This window comes from Mirounga angustirostris, unplaced genomic scaffold (genome assembly GCF_029215605.1).
Source record: "Mirounga angustirostris isolate CCGP_5_RB_7025 unplaced genomic scaffold, mMirAng1.0.hap1 SCAF_13, whole genome shotgun sequence".
NCBI classification, from domain to species: Eukaryota; Metazoa; Chordata; class Mammalia; order Carnivora; family Phocidae; genus Mirounga; species Mirounga angustirostris.
In genome coordinates, this window is record NW_026991721.1 from 55,594,938 (window position 1) to 55,611,563 (window position 16,626).

Consider the following 16,626-nt stretch of genomic DNA (forward strand, 5'->3'; position numbering starts at 1 on the left):
CACCCGGTGTTAGTTTCTGTTTTTTCTTTTTTTAAGTTTTTATTTTGTTCTCCTGTTTTCATCTCTTATGTCGCAAGTATTTTTTTTTTTTTTTTTTTTTTTTACTCTGGATGTTTCCATTTCATCATCCTGGAAACTCATACTATAGGTTTTATGCCTCTCACATAAATATTATTGTAAAGATAAAGCACCTTTATTAAAAACTACTTTTGAGCTATAGGTAGGAAATTACTGATTTCAACAAATATTCCACACAATCAAACTCACAATCCCCATTTTTGAGTTATGATTGTGAAAATGTAGCTGTACTTGTCTTTTTTTTTTTTTAACTTTAGGAGAAACAAAATCTTTGTTCAACCTAGGTCTTTAGAGAAAGGCCACTAGATTTATTGAACTTTAGTGTTGTTGACTAGGTTGGCTACATTGAAGGTTCATTGATTTTCTGGTGTGTGTGTGTGTGTGTGTGTGAAGGTTCATTGATTTTCTGGTTGTGTGTGTGAAGGTTCATTGATTTTCTGGGTGTGTGTGTGTGTGAAGGTTCATTGATTTTCTGGTTGTGTGTGTGTGTGTGTGAAGGTTCGTTGATTTTCTGGTGTGTGTGTGTGTGAAGAAGGTTCATTGATTTTCTGGTGTGGTGTGTGTGTGTGTGTATTCATTGATTTTCTGGTGTGTGTGTGTTTTTAAATAAACTCCCGCCCAACGTGGGGCTTGAACTCCCCAACCTGAGATCCAGTTGCATGCTTTACAAACTGAGTCAGTCCCAATTTTCTGTTTTGCTGTAGAATTGCACCACCTATGTGAGATGTCTTAGATATGATATTGCATTGGATTTTGCTTGCAACTGAGCTTTTCTGCTGTGGTCCCTAAGTACCTTTTTTAGCTGTCTTGGTTACCATAACGAAGTTATGTAGTTACTGTAACTACAGATAGGGTTTTTTTGTTAGCTCTGTTACTAAAATCATAGCATCTGATTTAAGTTACAATTATTACCATAGCACATTAATCTTTTGTAGTAGCTTATTTTTGTGGGAAAAAGTTAGAAAAATATAAATATCTAGTTGGTTTGTTTCAATATTATCTGACCAATATAACTGGCTAAGAATTTTAAAGCAGTTCATACATTTTTATATATAGGTTATAGACTAGAGACTTCTCCTTTTAGCAGACATCAGTCTTACTTCTTTGAAACCTAGGTATTTTTTTTTTTTTAAGATTTTATTTATTTGTCAGAGAGAGAGAGTACAAGCAGGGGGAGCAGCAGGCAGAGGGAGAGGGAGAAGCAGGCTCCCTACTGAACAGGGAGCCCAATGTGGGGCTTGATCCCAGGTCCCCAAGATCATGACCTGAGCCAAACGCAGACACCCAACTGACTGAGCCACTCAGGCACCCCTGAATCCTAAGATTCTTGAAGAGTATATTATATTAGGAATTACTTTATCACTTCTAGAAATTCTGTCCTAAATTAGTATATTTTGGTCTTCTAGAGGCCCAATAATTAACCTTTAATAATCAGCCCTTTTTTAAGCATTCCTTTTATTTTTGGTGTTCCAGTATTAATTTTTTTTTAATCCCCTATAAGTTTTTTTTTTTTTTTTTGCTAGTGAGAGGGTTTTTTAATATGGCAACATATATGCTAGTCCCCTCTTATCCACGGGGTATACATACCCTCAGTGGATGCCTAAAACCCCAGGTAGTACCAAACCCTATATATACTACATGTTTTTTCCTATACATACATACCTATGATAAAGTTTAATTTATAAAGTAGAGACAGTAAAAGATTAACAACAATAGCTAATAATAAAATAGAACAATTATAACAATATATTCTAATAAAAGTTACATGAATGTGATCTCTCTCTCAGAATACCTTATTGTACTGTACTAACCCTTTCTGTGATGATGTGAGATGATAAAATGCATTTTATGGTGAAATGAAGTGAGGTGAATGATGCAGTCATTGTAAGGGAGCATTAAGCTACTATTGACCTCCTGATGATATGTCAGGAGGATCATCTGCTTCCGATACGCAGTTGACCGGTAACTGAAACGGCAGAAAGTGAAACCATAGATAAAGTAGTACTGGACATAACAAAATTTACCATTTTAACTGTTTCTAAATATATCTTTCAGTGGCATTAAGTATATTCACAAGAGTTGTGTAACCATCACCACAATCAATTTTAGAACATTTTCATCACCTCTTAAAACAAACTCCATATCCCTTAGCCATCACCACCCAATTCCCCTACTCTCCCTTATCCTTAAGCAACCACTGATCTCTGTCTCAGTGTAATTGCCTATTCTAGACACTTCATATAAATGGAATCCTATCTTATGTGGTCTTTTGTGACTGGCTTCTTTCACTTAGTATAGTATTTTCAAGATTCGTCCTTGTTGTGACATGTATCAGTACTTAGTTCCTTTTTATGGCTGAGTAATATTCCATTGTGTGGATATACTGCATTTTGTTTCATTCATCAGATGATGTACTTTTTGGTTATTATGAATATTGCATACCATATGTTATTATATTTTCATTATCATTCGGTCAGGTCATTTTTAAATTTCCTTGATTTCTTTTTGAACCCTTAGGTTATAAGTATATTACTTTATTTCCAAACATTTTGGGACTTTCTAGATATCTTTTAGTTAAATTTCTTGTTCATTTTCACCGAGGGCAGAAAACATATATACTATATGACTTCACACCTTTAAATTTGTTGGTCTTGTTTTATAGACCCAGCACTTGTTTTCAGTTAGGGAATACCTAAATTCTAGATTCATGTAGAATTATCTTCACTCTTCCAGTGAAATCTTAGATTGTTACAAAGAGGACTGCCTTCTAAAATGCTTTTTAAGAATTGTTTATGTTCACTAAGTATATCCAGTCATATTAACCACTTTATATGTCTTAACCATTCCTTGATATAGGAATTATTATTATACTTATTTTATAGATGAAACCAGGGCACAGAAAGATTAATTAAACTACAAGTTACATAGGTGGTAAAATGTGGACTGGAAAACAGGCATATCCATAGAGGTAGAAAGTAGATTAATGGTTGCCAGGAACAGGGTTATAGGGATTGACTGCTAATGGATATGGGATTTTTTTTTTTTTGAGTAATGACAGTGTTTTGGAATTAGGGTAATGGTTGCATAACTTTATGAATATACTCAAAACTACTACATTTTGCTCTGTAGAGGGGTCAATTTTATGGTATGTGAATTATATCTCAGTTTTTTAAAAAAGGAATAACTGGGATTCCAACCCAGAAACTGCTTCTTCACTGCTTATTCACTCAGTAGTAGACTTTTTTTGGTTGGGATAGTTCAAATATTAGAAGTAAAATCTCATCAGAAAAGACTATAATTTAGAGTTACATTCTTTTATGGCTTATTGCAAATGTTCTTTTCTGGTTTGTTTGTTTTTTAAAATTTTTTATTGTTATGTTAATCACCATACATTACATCATTAGTTTTTGATGTAGTGTTCCATGATTCATTGTTTGTGCATAACACCCAGTGCTCCATGCAGAATGTGCCCTCCTCAATACCCACCACCAGGCTAACCCATCCTCCCACCCCCCTCCCCTCTAGAACCCTCAGTTTGTTTTTCAGAGTCCATTGTCTCTCATGGTTCGTCTCCCCCTCCGATTGCCCCCCCCCGCTTCATTCTTCTGCTCCTGCTATCTTCTTTTTTTTTTTTTAAACATATATTGTATTATTTGTTTCAGAGGTACAGATCTGCGATTCAACAGTCCTGCACAGTTCACAGCTCTCACCATAGCACATACCCTCCCCAATGTCTATCACCCAGCCATCCCATCCCTCCCACCCCCCCCACCACTCCAGCAACCCTCAGTTTGTTTCCTGAGATTAAGAATTCCTCATATCAGTGAGGTCATATGATACATGTCTTTCTCTGATTGACTTATTTCACTCAGCATAACACCTCCAGTTCCATCCACATCGTTGCAAATGGCAAGATCTCATTCCTTTTGATGGCTGCATAATATTCCATTGTGTGTGTGTGTGTGTGTGTGTGTGTGTGTATATATATATATATATATACACACCACATCTTCTTTATCCATTCAACTGTTGATGGACATCTTGGCTCTTTCCACAGTTTGGCTATTGTGGACATTGCTGCTATAAACATCAGTGTGCACGTACCCCTTCGGATCCCTATATTTGTATCTTTGGGGTAAATACCCAGCAGTGCAATTGCTGGATTGTATGGTAGATCTATTTTCAACTTTTTGAGGAACCTCCATACTGTTTTCCAGAGTGGCTGTACCAGCTTGCATTCCCACCAACAGTGTAGGAGGGTTCCCCTTTCTCCGCATCCCCGCCAACGTGTTGTTTCCTGACTTGTTAATTTTAGCCATTCTGACTGGTGTGAGGTAGTATCTCATTGAGGTTTTGATGTGGATTTCCTTGATGCTGAGTGATGTTGAGGACTTTTTCATGTGTCTGTTGGCCATTTGGATGTCTTCCTTGCAGAAATGTCTGTTCATGTCTTCTGCCCATTTCTTGATTGGATCATTTGTTCTTTGGGTGTTGAGTTTAAGAAGTTCTTTATAGATTTTAGATACTAGCCCTTTATCTGATATGTCATTTGCAAATATCTTCTCCCATTCTGTCAGTTGTCTTTTGGTTTTGTTGACTGTTTCTTTTGCTGTGCAAAAGCTTTTTACCTTGATGAAGTCCCAGTAGTTCATTTTTGCCCTTTCTTCCCTTGCCTTTGGCGATGTTTCTAGGAAGAAGTTGCTGCAGCTGAGGTTGAAGAGGTTGCTGGCTGTGTTCTCCTCAAGGATTTTGATGGACTCCTGTCTCACATTTAGGTCTTTCAACCATTTGGAGTCTATTTTTGTGTGGTGTAAGGAAATGGTCCAGTTTCATTCTTCTGCATGTGGCTGTCCAATTTTCCCAACAGCATTTGTTGAAGAGACTGTCTTTTTTCCGTTGGACATTCTTTCCTGCTTTGTCAAAGATTAGTTGACCATAGAGTTGAGGGTCCATTTCTGGGCTCTCTGTTCTGTTCCATTGATCTATGTGTCTGTTTTTGTGCCAGTACCATACTGTCTTGATGATGACAGTAATTTTGTAATAGAGCTTGAAGTCCGGAGTTGTGATGCCGCCAGCTTTGCTTTTCTTTTTCAGCATTCCTCTGGCTATTCGGGGTCTTTTCTGGTTCCATACAAACTTTAGGATTATTTGTTCCATTTCTTTGAAAAAAGTGGATGGTATTTTGATGGAGATTACATTGAATGTGTAGATTGCTCTAGGTAGCATTGACATCTTCACAATATTCGTTCTTCCAGTCCATGAGCATGCAACATTTTTCCATTTCTTTGTGTCTTCCTCAGTTTCTTTCATGAGTATTTTGTAGTTTTCAGAGTACAGATTCTTTGCCTCTTTGGTTAGATTTATTCCTAGGTATCTTATGGTTTTGGGTGCAATTGTAAATGGGATCGACTCCTTAATTTCTCTTTCTTCTGTCTTGTTGTTGGTGTATAGGAATGCCACTGATTTCTGTGCATTGATCTTATATCCTGCCACTTTACTGAATTCCTGTATGAGTTCTAGCAGTTTTGGGGTGGAGTCTTTTGGGTTTTCCACATAAAGTATCATATCATCTGCAAAGAGAGTTTGACTTCTTCTTTGCCAATTTGGATGTCTTTTATTTCTTTTTGTTGTCTGATTGCTGTGACTAGGACTTTTAATACTATGTTGAATAGCAGTGGTGATAGTGGACATCCCTGCCGCATTCCTAACTTTAGGGGGAAGGCTCTCAGGTTTTCCCCATTGAGAATGATAGTCGCTGTGGGTTTTTCATAGATGGCTTTTATGATATTGAGGTATGTACCCTCTATCTCTATACTCTGAAGAGTTTTGATCAAGAAAGGATGCTGTACTTTGTCAGATGCTTTTTCTGCATCTATTGAGAGGATCATATGGTTCTTGTTCTTTCTTTTATTAATGTATTGTATCACATTGATTGATTTGCAGATGTTGAACCAACCTTGCAGCCCAGGGATAAATCCCACTTGGTCTTGGTGAATAATCCTTTTAATGTGCTGTTGGATCCTATTGGCTAGTATTTTGGTGAGAGTTTTTGCATCCATGTTCATCAAGGATAATGGTCTGTAATTCTCCTTTCTGATGGGGTCTTTGGTCTGGGGATGAAGGTAATGGTGGCCTCATAAAATGAGTTTGGAAGTTTTCCTTCCATTTCTATTTTTTGGAACAGTTTCAGAAGAATAGGTATTAATTCTTCTTTAAATGTTTGGTAGAATTCCCCTGGGAAGCCATCTGGCCCTGGGCTTTTGTTTGTTGGGAGATTTTTGATTACTGCTTCAATTTCCTTAGTGGTATAGGTCTGTTCAAGTTTTCTATTTCTTCCTGGTTCACTTTTGGTAGTTAATACATCTCTAGGAATGCATCCATTTCTTCCAGATTATCTAATTTGCTGGCATATAGTTGCTCATAATATGTTCTTATAATTGTATTTCTTTGGTGTTGGTTGTGATCTCTCCTTTCAGTCATGATTTTATTTCTTTTCTTTTTGATAAGTCTGGCCAGGGGTTTATCATTCTTGTTAATTCTTTCAAAGACCCAGCTCCTAGTTTTGTTGATCTGTTCTACTGTTCTTTTGGTTTCTACTTCATTGATTTTTGCTCTGGTCTTTATTATTTCTCTTCTCCTGCTGGGTTTAGGCTTTATTTGCTGTTCTTTCTCCAGCTCCTTTAGGTGTAGGGTTAGGTTGTATATTTGAGACCTTTCTTGTTTCTTGAAAAAGGCTTGTATTGCTATATACTTTCCTCTTAGGATTGCCTTTGTTGTATCCCAAAGATTTTGAATAGTTGTGTTTTCATTTTCGTTTGTTTCCATGAATTTTTTAAATTCTTCTTTAATTTCTTGGTTGACCCATTCATTCTTCAGTAGGATGCTCTTTAGCCTCCATGTATTTGAGTTCTTTCTGACTTTCCTTTTGTGATTGAGTTCTAGTTTCAAAGCATTGTGGTCTGAAAATATGCAGGGAATGATCCCAGTCTTTTGGTACCGGTTGAGACCTGATTTGTGACCTAGGATGTGATCTATTCTGGAGAATGTTCCATTGGTGCTAGAGAAGAGTGTGTATTCTGTTGCTTTGGGATGGAATGTTCTGAATATATCTGTGAAGTCCATTTGGTCCAGTTTGTCATTTAAAGTCTTTATTTCCTTGTTGATCTTTTGCTTAGATGATCTGTCCATTTCAGTGAGGGGGATGTTAAAGTCCCCCACTATTATTGTATTGTGGTCGATGTGTTTCTTTGCTTTTGTTATTAGGCTTATATAATTGGCTGCTCCCATGTTAGGGGCATAGATATTTACAATTGTTAGATCTTCTTGTTGGATAGACCCTTTAAGTAGGATATAGCGTCCTTCCTCATCTCTTATTACAGTCTTTGGTTTAAAATCTAATTTGTCTGATATAAGGATTGCCACCCCAGCTTTCTTTTGGTGTCCATTAGCATGGTAAATGGTTTTCCACCCCCTCACTTTCAATCTGGGGGTGTCTTTGGGTCTAAAATGAGTCTCTTGCAGACAGCATATCGATGGGTCTTGTTTTTTTATCCAGTCTGATAGCCTGTATCTTTTGATTCAGGCATTTAGCCCATTTACATTCAGGGTAACTATTGGAAGATATTAATTTAGTGCCATTTTATTGCCTGTAGGGTGACTGTTACTGTATATTGTCTGTGTTCCTTTCTGGTCTATGTTGCTTTTAGGCTCTCTCTTTGTTTAGAGGACCCCTTTCAATATTTCTTGTAGGGTTGGTTTCGTGTTTGCAAATTCCTTTACTTTGTGTTTGTCCTGGAAGCTTTTTATCTCTCCTTCAATTTTCAATGACAGCCTAGCTGGATATAGTATTCTTGGCTGCATATTTTTCTCATTTAGTGCTCTGAATATATCATGCCAGTCCTTTCTGGCCTGCCAGGTCTCTGTGGATAGGTCTGTTGCCAATCTAATGTTTCTACCATTGTAGGTTACATATCTCTTCTCCCGAGCTGCTTTCAGGATTTTCTCTTTGTCTCTGAGACTCGTAAGTTTTACTATTAGATGTTGGGGTGTTGACCTATTTTTATTGATTTTGAGAGGAGTTCTCTGTGCCTCCTGGATTTTGATGCCTGTTTCCTTCCCCAAATCAGGGAAGTTCTCTGCTATAATTTGCTCCAATATACCTTCTGCCCCCCTCTCTCTTTTTTCTTCTGGGATCCCAATTACTCTAATGTTGTTTTGTCTTATGGTATCACTTATCTCTCGAATTCTGCCCTCGTGATCCAGTAGTTATCTTTTTCTCAGCGTCTTTATTTTCCATCATTTGGTCTTCTATATCACTATTTCTCTCCTGCCTCATTTATTCTAGTAGTTAGAGCCTCCATTTTTGTATTTAAAGTGTGTCTCTACAGAAAGCAAGTATTTGTGTTTTCTTATCCATTCTGACAATCTTTGTCTTTTAATTGGAGTTTTTAAATCTACTTTTCATTTACTCTATAAATTGATAGGGCTGGATTGGGTTTGTCTCCTTTGATTTTTGTTATTATTTTACTGTTCCATTTTGATTCCTCTGTTGACTTGTTGGCCATTCCTTTTTGCATATATTTTTAGTGGTTTTGCCAGGGCTTATGATATGCATCGTTAACCTCTCACAGACTGTACTGTACTATTCACATAAACTATAGATACCTTACAACAGTATAACTGCATCTATCTCCCCATCTTTTGTGTTTTAGTTGTCATATATTATATTCTCTATGTTATAAACTGTAATTTTTACTTTTATTTATTTATTTGAGAGAGAGAGCGAGCATGAGTGGGGGTAGGGGCAGAGGGAGAGGGAGAAGCAGGCTCCTGATGAGCAGGGAGCCTGAGTCGGGGCTTGATCCCAGGACCCTGAGGTCATGACCTGAATCGAAACCAGGAGTTGGACACCTAACCAGTTGGGCCACCCAGGTGCCCCTGGAACTTATAATCTTTTAGGAAAAACAACATGTAGCAAATCATTATACGTTTGCATACCATTTTACAGGAAGTTTGAGGTAAACAGAGCAATATATTTACTAGGACTCCATAGTGAATCGTATTTAAAATACTTAGGGGCACCTGGCTGGCTCAGTCAGTAGAGCATTCACTCTTGATCTTGGGGTTGTGAGTTTAAGCCCCACATTGGGTGTAGAGATTACTTAAAAATAAAATCTTTTAAAAATAAAATGCTTAATAATTTTTAATCCTTTGAATAAAAACTTATTTTATTTTAAATATTTTTGTTTATTTATTTGACAGAGAGAGAGAGTCAGCGAGAGAGGGAACACAAGCAGGGGGAGTGGGAGAAGGAGAAGCAGGCTCCCCGCTGAGCAGGGAGACCAATGCGAGGCTCGATCCCAGGACCCTGGGATCATGACCTGAGCCGAAGGCAGCTGCTTAACTGACTGAGCCACCCAGGCGCCTCTGAATAAAAACTATTTTAACAAGCTATTTTATATTTCTTTTTTTTTTTCTTCTTAAAGATTTTATTTATTTGAGAGAGAGAGAGAGAGCACATGAGAGGCGGGAGGGTCAGAGGGAGAAGCAGGCTCCCTGCTGAGCCGGGAGCCCGATGTGGGACTCGATCCTGGGACTCCAGGATCATGACCTGAGCCGAAGGCAGTCGCTTAACCAACTGAGCCACCCAGGCGCCCTATTTTATATTTCTTTGTTATGTATTTTATATAGTTCCTTGCTTTTATCCACCACTATGTCCCCCTCTGTGAAATGCATATTGCCTTTTATCTCTTCAGATTTTTACATTTACTTTTTACAGAGTCCAATCAGTGTTGAAAACAGTAGTATGTATATTTTTCCTGACTTTCCTATGAATGGTTCTAGAATTTTACCTTTAAGTACATGTTTTTATATATAAAAAAATATTACAGAAAAACATAAACGAACATTAATTGTATATGGGTGGTATGATATACATAATTTTCACTTTGTTCCTGTAATTTTCTGTACCACCAGTAAAATACAGTATGCATTTTACTCTTATGTGAAAAAGATGGTGAGCATTTTTTTTAAAAAATGGAAACTATATGTACTGTTTACTAATGAATTCATAGTTCAACCGTTGCTATATAAAGAGGCTCCTTCTCAAGTCTAATCCTAGTTCTTTTTGTTAGGGCCCAAGTAATAATCTGCTTGGCCTTTTGTGAATTAGAGATGTCAACATAATTTATTATTTTCCTCCATCTTTTCATTTTCCTCATCTCTTTACTAAATAAAACTTTATTTACCTGTGCTTTTAATTTGAGAGATAGTTATCTGTTATTAGAGAAAGGTGTTTCAACAAACTAGGGTCTATAGGTTTCTAAATTATTATTAGTAGAACCATTGCAGATATTTCCCATTGACTTTAATTGCAGTTCTCTGTAGAAGAATCACAGTATATTGTTTTAACTGAGTCAATCTTTTTTCCTTTTCATTTCAGTTGGAAAGACATCCTTGATCACCAGATTCATGTATGACAGTTTTGACAACACCTATCAGGTATTTTATTTTTGCTGACTTAACTCGTTGTCTCTGTTTTATGTTAGAATTAATATTTAAGGTCTTTTCAAAAATCTACTTATTTACATAAAAGCACTTTTTGTATCTGTAAAATGCTATATAAATACAAAGTATAACTGATTTTGCTTATAGTCCTCAATCTTTTCACTTGATTTCTTTATCTCTTCTTCCAAAGTCCATTGAAAGATTATGACTAATTAACATCTGGGATAGAAGTAGTAATGGTTATAGATATTCTCTTATGTGGTTCAAGCCTAGGATTCTTTTTTTTTTTTTTTTAAAGATTTTATTTATTTATTTGACAGAGAGAGAACACAAGCAGGGGGAGTGGGAGAGGGAGAAGCAGGCTTCCTGCGGAGCAAGGAGCCCGATGCGGGGCTGGATCCCATGGCCCTGGGACCATGACCTGAGCTGAAGGCAGACGCTTAATGACCGAGCCACCCAGGTGCCCTCAAGCCTAGGATTCTGTGACCTTTTGATCTATACTTCAAGTCAAGAATAAATGAATGATGTAATTAGAAATCATTAGCAGAAGGAGATTTGGTATTTTCACAGATATGTGGAAATTAAACAGCACATTCCCAAATAACCAATGAGTCAAGGAAAAAAATTCACAAAGGAAATTTAGGAAATACTTTGAGACAAATGGAAAAAAAACAACAACAACCACAACATACCAAAATTTATAGGATACAGCTAAAGCAGTGCTATAAGGAAAAGAAGAAATATACTAAATCAATAATTTAACCTACTACCTTAAGAAACCAGAAAAGTAAACTAACCCTAAAACAAGCAAAAGACAGGGGCACCTGGGTGGCTCAGTCGTTACGCATCTGCCTTCGGCTCAGGTCATGATCCCAGGTCCTGGGATTGAGCCCCGCATCGGGCTCCCTGCTCGGCGGGAAGCCTGCTTCTCCCTCTCCCACTCCCCCTGCTTGTGTTCCCTCTCTCGCTGTCTCTCTCTCTGTCAAATAAATAAATAAAATCTTAAAAAAAAAAAACAAAAGACACATGACAAAGAACTTTTATCCAACACACACAGGACTCTTAAATCACATAGTAAAGAATTACTAATTCTTTACATTTTGACAAATTTCAGTAGATGTGTACACCTGTGAAGTTACCACCACCATCAAGATTAGGAACATTTTCATCCCAAAAGGAATTTGTTTTAATTAAGCCTTTTATTAAAAACCATAACGATCATAGAACAGAAATGACTGACATATATAAATCTGATATTTTAGGAAAGTCACTTCTTAAAAAGCTAATTAGTATGTACTGTATATATTTTATTATCATTCTTTTGCATATCTCAGAAATGGTTTAGCCACCTCATTAGACATGAAAAGAGCAAATTTAGAAATGAGAAATAGCTCAGTCAGTAAGAGTGCTTCAGTTTTCTTCTGGACTCCTTTAGGTCAGATATCCCCAAGTTTCTAGGTCCCTGCAACTCTACGGCCTATAGGCTTCACCTAGAGGACCTTCTCTTGAAGGTCTTGATGGTGTCTTGATTCTGAGCAATGCTCTGTCTCTTCTCATCAGAAGAGCTACAGATGCCAGTTTCAGAGACTAACAAAAGTATTGATGTCATTGAGCCACATGTGGAAAATTCCTGAAAAGTGTAAGCTCAGATCTTTCGGAGTAGAACCATTACCATAGGCTAAAAATCTGAACTAAGGTCAGAGTCTTAGGCTAAATGACTTATTAGCTGGAGCCTATTTAGAGTTCTCTGGGTGTTTCTAAAGGATTTTGTTATACCCGTGTTCCCAGTGAAATTAAGGAAATCTTTCAGGCATACCTGAAAGTGCCATTGCTGTTTCTTCATGCTGCTGTTCAGTCAGACATATATAAGGATAGTGATTGACATAAAGGTAGTGATATTGATAGAATTTGACAGATAAGGAAAGATTGTGATTGTTTGTGGGAAAGTTGTTGCTAATAAAGCTAAAGTATCGGGCGCCTGGGTGGCTTAGTTGGTTAAGCGACTGCCTTTGGCTCAGGTCATGATCCCAGAGTCCTGGGATGGAGTCCCGTGGTCGGGCTCCCCCTGCTCTGTGGGGAGCCTGCTTCTCCCTCTCCTTCTGCCTGCCACTCCCCACTGCCTGTGCTCGCTGTCAAATAAATAAATAAAATCTTAAAAAAAAAATAAAGCTAAAGTATCATTGTACTTTGGCATTAATAGGTTTTGCTAATTAACAGTGTGAGTTACAAGTTTTTATAACAATTAGATACAGTCCTAGATGTTCTTTTAGTTTAGCTCTAACAAGAAAATTTAGATGATATAGTACCCTACATCCTTATGTAGGGAAATCAGCTTGACAGTATGTTAAGTATTATCTTTGAATATGAAGAATTGACCTTTATGTGGCTAGCTGCCAGCTTAGTTTCCAGGTGAAGAGTTCTTCAATGAATCATTTGAAGATTCCCTACTCCGACCCCACCACACACACAACAGAAAGACTTCTGAAATGAATAATTAAGGAACTAGTCTCCTTGCTAGAAATTTATTCTTGGGCTTATATGAGCCATATGTAATGTATATATCAAACTTAGTTTAAGTGAAGTTTTATTTCACAAAAATGATAAATTTTATGTTGTTAGTAATTCATGTTCTATGTATGATTCCTTTGCACTGAATTAATTTCATTTAAAAAGGAGGAAACTGGTTGGCCAGAAGAGCCTTTAATTGACCAAAATTTAGACAGTATTTCAGAGTGAAACAAAAAAACTGTTCTTTCTAACTAGAGAGCCTAGAATTGAGTATCTTAAAGTTGCTCTTGTTTTTCACCACTTACCTTCTTTTTCCAGTTATAAACTCACAGATTTTCTTAACAGTTTAAAGTATATCAGCTTGAACCATATTATGTTGCTATTTTTATAATTAAAAAATGATAGAGGGGCGCCTGGGTGGCTCAGTTGGTTGAGCGACTGCCTTCGGCTCAGGTCATGATCCTGGAGTCCCTGGATCGAGTCCCACATCGGGCTCCCTGCTCGGCAGGGAGTCTGCTTCTCCCTCTGACCCTCCTCCCTCTCGTGCTCTCTCTCATTCTCTCTCTTGCCAAAAAAAAAAAAAAAAAAAAGATAGAATATTGTCAGTTTTACATGGTTCAGCTTAATATAAATAAGCTGAAGAAAGATTCCCGCAGAGTAGATTCATTCTTTTTCCTGTTTTTTTGTTTGTAGACTAACCTTTGAGATTACTTTGAATTTAGAAGATTTATTCCGAAGGCTGTTACAGGTTGACAATAAACATAAATTCGCCTTCATGGTAGACAGTGAAGCCATCTATGACATCTGTCATAGAAACCTCAATATTGAACGCCCAGCCTGCACTAACCTAATTAGGTTGATAGGTCAAATTGTGTCCTTCATTACTGCTTCCCTCAGATTTGATGGAGTCCTGAATGTTGATCTGACAGAATTCCAGACCAATGTGGTGCCCTATCCCTGCATCTACTTCTGTCTGGCCACATATGCTCCTGTCATCTCTGCTGAGAAAGCCTACCATGAACAGCTTTCTGTAGCGGAGATCACCACTGCATGCTTTGAATCAGCCAATCACATGGTGAAATGTGACCCTCGCCATGGTAAATACATGGCTTGCTACCTGTTGTACAGTGGCGACATAGTTCCCAAAGTTGTCAGTGCTGCCATTGCCACCATCAAGACCAAGCGTACCATCCAGTTTATGGACTGGTGCCCCATTGGCTTCAGAGTGGGTGTTAATTACCAGCCTCCCACCGTGGTACCTGGTGGAGACCTGGCTAAAGTACAGCGAGCTGTGTGCATGGTAAGCAACATCACAGACATTTCTGAGGCTTGGGTTTGCCTGGACCACAAGTTTGACCTGATGTATGCCAAGCATGCCTTTGTTCACTGGTATGTGGCTAAGGGCATGGAGGAAGGAGAGTTTTCTGAGGCCTGTGAGGACATGGCTACCCTTCAGAAGGATTATGAGGAGGTTGGTGTGGATTTAGTTGAAGGAGAGCTTGAAGAAGGAGAGGAGTACTAAAATTAAAAATGTCACAGAGGTGCTGCTTTTACAGGGAAGCTTATTCTGTTTTAAACATTGAAAAGTTGAGCTCTGATTAGTTAATTTGTATGTAGCAGTGTATACTCTTCATGTACAATTACTGACCTGTGCTTTAAAACACAACACTTTGTTACAGACTCAAGATGTCCTTTTCTCTGATGGATTTGAATAAAGTATTCCCAGGGATGCCTGGGTGGCTCAGGTGGTTAAATGTCTACCTTTGGCTCAGGTCATGATCCCAGGGTCCTGGGATTGAGTCCTGCATCAGGCTCCTTGCTCAGCGGGGAGCCTGCTTCTCCCTCTCCCCCTGCTTACGGTCTCTCGCTTGCTTGCTATCTCTCTCTCTCTGTCAAATAAATAAATTTAAAAAAAAATCTCTGAATAAAGTATTCCCTGTCTTAAATGGAAAAAAAACCCCAAACAAACATAAATTCATTGTGGCATAGTTTAAAACATTGAAACATTAATTTTTTTATTTTTTTATTCTTTTTTAAGATTTTATTTATTTGAGACAGAGAAAGAGCACCAGCAGGGGCGGGGAGGGACAAAGGGGAGGGAGTTGCACACTCCCCACTGAGCAGGGAGCCCAACTCAGGACTTGATTCCAGGACCCTGGGATCATGACCTGAGCTAAAGGCAGACGCTTAACCATCTAAGCCACCCAGGTGCCCCCATTGAAACATTTAAAACAATATAAATGAATTTTTCCAGGAAGATGGTGGTGATCTAATACATCCTTATAAATGAATTTTTCCAGGAAGATGGTGGTGATCTAATACATCCTTAAGCTCTTCAAGTTAAAGCTTTAAATTGTTCTACACACAATTCTAGTTTGTTACCATAGAAATAAAATTACCCCCTGCATGCACTGTTTTTCTCATCCAGTGTTTTTTTGGTTTTTAATTTTCTTTAATTTTTAAGGACTCTTTTTTTTTTCTCCTACCAGAAGTATTGTTGTTTTATGGGGAGTGGGGGGAGAACAGTTCTTTTTTTCTTTTTTTTTTTTTTTTTAAGATTTTATTTATTTATTCATGAGAGACAGAGAGAGAGAGAAGCAGAGGGAGAAGCAGGCTCCCAAGGAGCAGGGAGCCCGATGCGGGACTCGATCCCAGGACTCTGGGACCATGACCTGAGCCGAAGGCAGACGCTTAACCATCTGAGCCACCCAGGCACCCCAGTTCTTTTTTTCAAACTGTGCCAAGAACACTTAATATGAAATCTATCTTCTAATCAGATTAAGTGTACAATACAGTATTATATGCACAGTGATCTCTAGAACTTGTTCACCTTACATAAGTAAAATTTTATGCTTGCTATAATGACTCATTTCTGAAGTCGACAGACTCCACATAGTTTTTCTCCTAAGCAACGTGGCACAAAGATATCTAAGAGAGAAGTATATATACAAGTTTCACACACATAAATTTATATAAACATATTTATTAATGGATGGTTACCTTTCTAAATGGAACCTGTATCAGTATCCTCCTTCTGGGATCCTTTGCCTTTCTTCTTTCTTTTTATCTCTGTTAGTCAATGTTAGACTCTTCTTTAACTTGTCCACTCTTTTCTCCCTTTATTCTAGTCTTTGCCTTTCTCAACTCTTACTCTTCCTCTGTTTCCTGCTAGAGAAAGCAGCAGCCAGGCAACAGAACTCTATATATTTGTACCACAGAAGGAAGCTGATTATCATTGCTTGGTACAGAGAAAAACTAGTTTTCCTTACTTAATTACTTTTATGTAGGAAAACTCATGTCCCTTATGGAAAATCATGATGTTGATGGGTCTCTTGGCTTTATGTGGCATCAGTACAGGTGACAAACCAGTGGTAAGTCAGACAGAATAGTTAATTTACACCTGCAGTATTTTATAAAATTGCTGTTGGGGCAGATAAACACTGTTCTGAGTGGAGAGCATCCAAATACAAATATCTAAACTGTAGTTATTATTATCTTGATGCTGATATATTTGGGTAAGCCATTGTTTAATCT

The 16,626-nt window shown here is 37.7% G+C and overlaps 1 protein-coding gene across 3 annotated transcripts in view; it reads left to right on the top strand.

Annotated features, from left to right (window-relative positions):
* The window catches only part of RAB6A (RAB6A, member RAS oncogene family), a 79,820-nt gene that overhangs the window by 29,102 nt on the left and 34,092 nt on the right, over positions 1–16,626 (top strand). For all 3 annotated transcript variants that reach the window (XM_064576947.1, XM_045894407.3, XM_045894406.3), the window contains exon 2: positions 10,520–10,578. In XM_064576947.1, coding sequence (XP_064433017.1) covers positions 10,520–10,578 — 59 coding nt within the window. The remainder of the gene's footprint in view (positions 1–10,519; positions 10,579–16,626) is intronic.